This window comes from Ranitomeya imitator, chromosome 1, assembly GCF_032444005.1.
Source record: "Ranitomeya imitator isolate aRanImi1 chromosome 1, aRanImi1.pri, whole genome shotgun sequence".
NCBI classification, from domain to species: domain Eukaryota; kingdom Metazoa; phylum Chordata; class Amphibia; order Anura; family Dendrobatidae; genus Ranitomeya; species Ranitomeya imitator.
The window spans coordinates 1,143,853,725-1,143,856,649 of record NC_091282.1 but is presented as its reverse complement, the minus strand read 5'-3'; the positions used below and the strand labels follow the sequence as shown (position 1 = coordinate 1,143,856,649).

The 2,925-nt window shown below is 40.3% G+C and overlaps 1 protein-coding gene across 1 annotated transcript; it reads left to right on the top strand.

Annotated features, from left to right (window-relative positions):
* Nucleotides 1–702: 702 nt before the first annotated feature.
* Nucleotides 703–2,086, top strand: RHOH (ras homolog family member H). The gene has a single exon (XM_069744570.1). The coding sequence runs from the start codon at nt 839–841 to the stop codon at nt 1,409–1,411; it is 573 nt and encodes a 190-aa protein (XP_069600671.1). The 5' UTR covers nt 703–838; the 3' UTR covers nt 1,412–2,086.
* The last annotated feature ends 839 nt before the right edge of the window (nt 2,087–2,925 follow it).

Sequence of the window (2,925 nt, the reverse complement as noted above, 5' to 3'; positions counted from 1 at the left end):
CTGTCTTTTCTCTGTGTATTGGTTGTTAATTTCATAAATACACTGACCAGAAATCCAAATTCAACAAATTTACAGCAACCGGAGCATTATCATAATTGTTAGAACATTTATTCAATTATTGCACTTTTATATATTTTGTGATGTTATATTATAGAGTCGAATTGAAAATGTGGTTTTGGCTCTCCCCATATTGTTAAGTGTAGTTCATGATCGGTTAGTCTGAACAACGGGTACACGTACTTGATTGTGGAGAATCTTTAGATTCAAAGCCGTATTATCCTTAGATTATTTGCAGTTAGTAAGAATTTTAATGTATAAGGGATGTCTGTCGGCACAAGAGGACTGTACAAACTAAGCACCCTTGGCTGAGCAAGTTAGTGCATCTCTCCTTCTACTTGTTTTCCATATATCCCTCCTCTTCCTTGATTGATATCTCCGAATTTGCAGCTGCCAGAGATGGATGGAGAACATATAGATGGGAAGGTGCTCTGAGCGCCCGTGCTTGGTTTGTACAGTCATTTTCTGCTGACAAACTCCTCATATGGAATAGGGTTTATTTAATTAGCAAGATAAAATCATATCTCACGTGAAAAGCGCCATGGAATAAATGACGCTATAAAAAATAATAATAATAATTAAAGAATTGTTTTTTTCTCTCCCACAGAGAACTGATCCTGAGATTGCACTGTGAAGGAATAGAAAAAGTGGCAATGTCTTCATATGGGAATATCTAAGTGTCTCATTATCAAGAAGCTAAATTTCTAAAAAATTGATGGAACTCCAGGAGCGGCTCATCTCTTATTAGCCGGCCGCGCATAACTCTCAACATTACAGGAAGATGAACGCCATTAAATGTGTCTTGGTTGGGGATGCTGCTGTTGGGAAGACGTCACTTCTTGTCCGTTTCACATCCGAGACGTTTCCGGACACCTATAAACCAACAGTCTATGAAAATACAGGGGTCGATGTCTTCATGGATGGGGTCCAGATAAGCCTCGGACTTTGGGACACTGCGGGTAACGACGCCTTTAAAAGTATCCGTCCCATTTCATTACAGCATGCGGACATAGTCTTACTCTGCTTCTCCGTATCCAATCATGCTTCATTTCTAAGTGTCAGAAATAAGTGGATTACGGAGGTCAAACACCATCTGCCCCATGTGCCAGTGCTTGTTATCGCCACACAGACTGACCAGAGGGAGCTGAACCAATCTCGGGTGCCATGCATCAGCGCCGCCGATGGTAAGCAGCTGGCACAAGATGTCCGAGCCAAAGGATACTTGGAGTGTTCTTCTCTGCATAACCGGGGAGTCCAACAAGTGTTTGAATGTGCCGTGAGGACAGCCGTCAACCAAGCCAAGAAAAGGGCGAGACGGAAGCGTTTCTCTGTCAACGAGTGCAAAATTATTTGAACTGAGTCGTCTTCTGTGATTCGTCTACTCATCAGTGACAGTGACAAAATACTTCATTTGCCCCCCATTTCATGGTTCCTGTGTAGGAGGCATTTTTAGTACATTTTAGAAAAATGTATGATTTCTCCTTAGGCTCATTGTTTTTCTGTTTAGTTATATTATTGCATTTTTCTTGCAAGATGGAGGCTGGTCGGATCCAGGAGCACGAAGAAGTTTGAAGAAACAGTTGTTTCTTGTTCTGCAAAACACAACTTACATATTTATTTAACTTTTAGAAGCGATGGTACATCAGCAATGTAATATAGAAAAGTGGGCTAAAATTACACACGAGCTGCAGGAAGTAGGAGGGATAAGTTCTAAGTAGTTCAGGCGAAGGAACCACATGAAAACTATTTGACGCGCATTGATGTGCTGTTTTCACGCTCTTGTTAGAATGAATCAGTGCCACAAAAGCACTTGGTGCTCAACTTCTACCTGCCCAGATCAGTACCCACACATCACAGAAATCATTATTTTTATATTCAGTCTGAAATTAATTGTGAAGGTCCGTCCTTAAAATACTGCACTGATTAATTTCATCAAATATATTTATTGTAGAAAAAGCTGCGAATCTGTGATAAAAAACGTGGCTGCGATGCATAAATGAAGAATTAAAGAATCCATTTCATAGCAAAAGTCCACAAATATTGTCAGTAGCTGTTTGAAATAATTTACCGTGCTTCTAGCATATATTGATACAATTTTCATCTTCTTTTTGTTTCAATGTGTCCACCCTGGTGATGACAGTAAACCATTATGCCAAGACGAGGATCTGAGCAGAATCAGACTCCTTCCCCATCTGGCAGCTGACCATATAGACCCGTCTTACTTTTGCTGCAAATAGGAAAAATGGGATCCAGATTAGTAAAAGCATACAGTGGGGAAAATAAGCATTTGATACACTGCAGATTTTGCACGTTTTCCCACCTACAAAGAATGGAGAGGTACCGTAATATAATTTTTCTCTTAGTTACACTGCAACGGTGAGAGACAGAATCTTGAAATAAAATCCAGAAAATCACATTGCATGATTTTTACAAAATTCATTTGCATTTTATTGCATGAAATAAGTATTTGATACAATAGAAAAACATAACTTAATATTTGGTACAGAAAGATTATTTGCAATTACAGAGGTCAGATGTTTCCTGTGGTTCTTCACCAAGTTTGCACACACTGCAGCAGGGATTTTGGACCACTCCTCCATACAGATCTTCTCCAGATCTTTTAGGTTTCAGGGCTGTCACTGGGCAACATTGAGTTTCAGCTCCCTCCAAAGATTTTCTATTGGGTTCAGGTCTGGAGACTGTCTAGGCCACTCCAGGACCTTGAATGCTTCTTACGGGGCCATTCATTAGTTGCCCTGGCTGTGTGTTTCGGGTCATTGTCATGCTGGAAGACCGAGCCACTACCCATCTTCAATGCTCTTACTGAGGAAAGGAGGTTGTTGGCCAAAATCTCACAATACATGACCC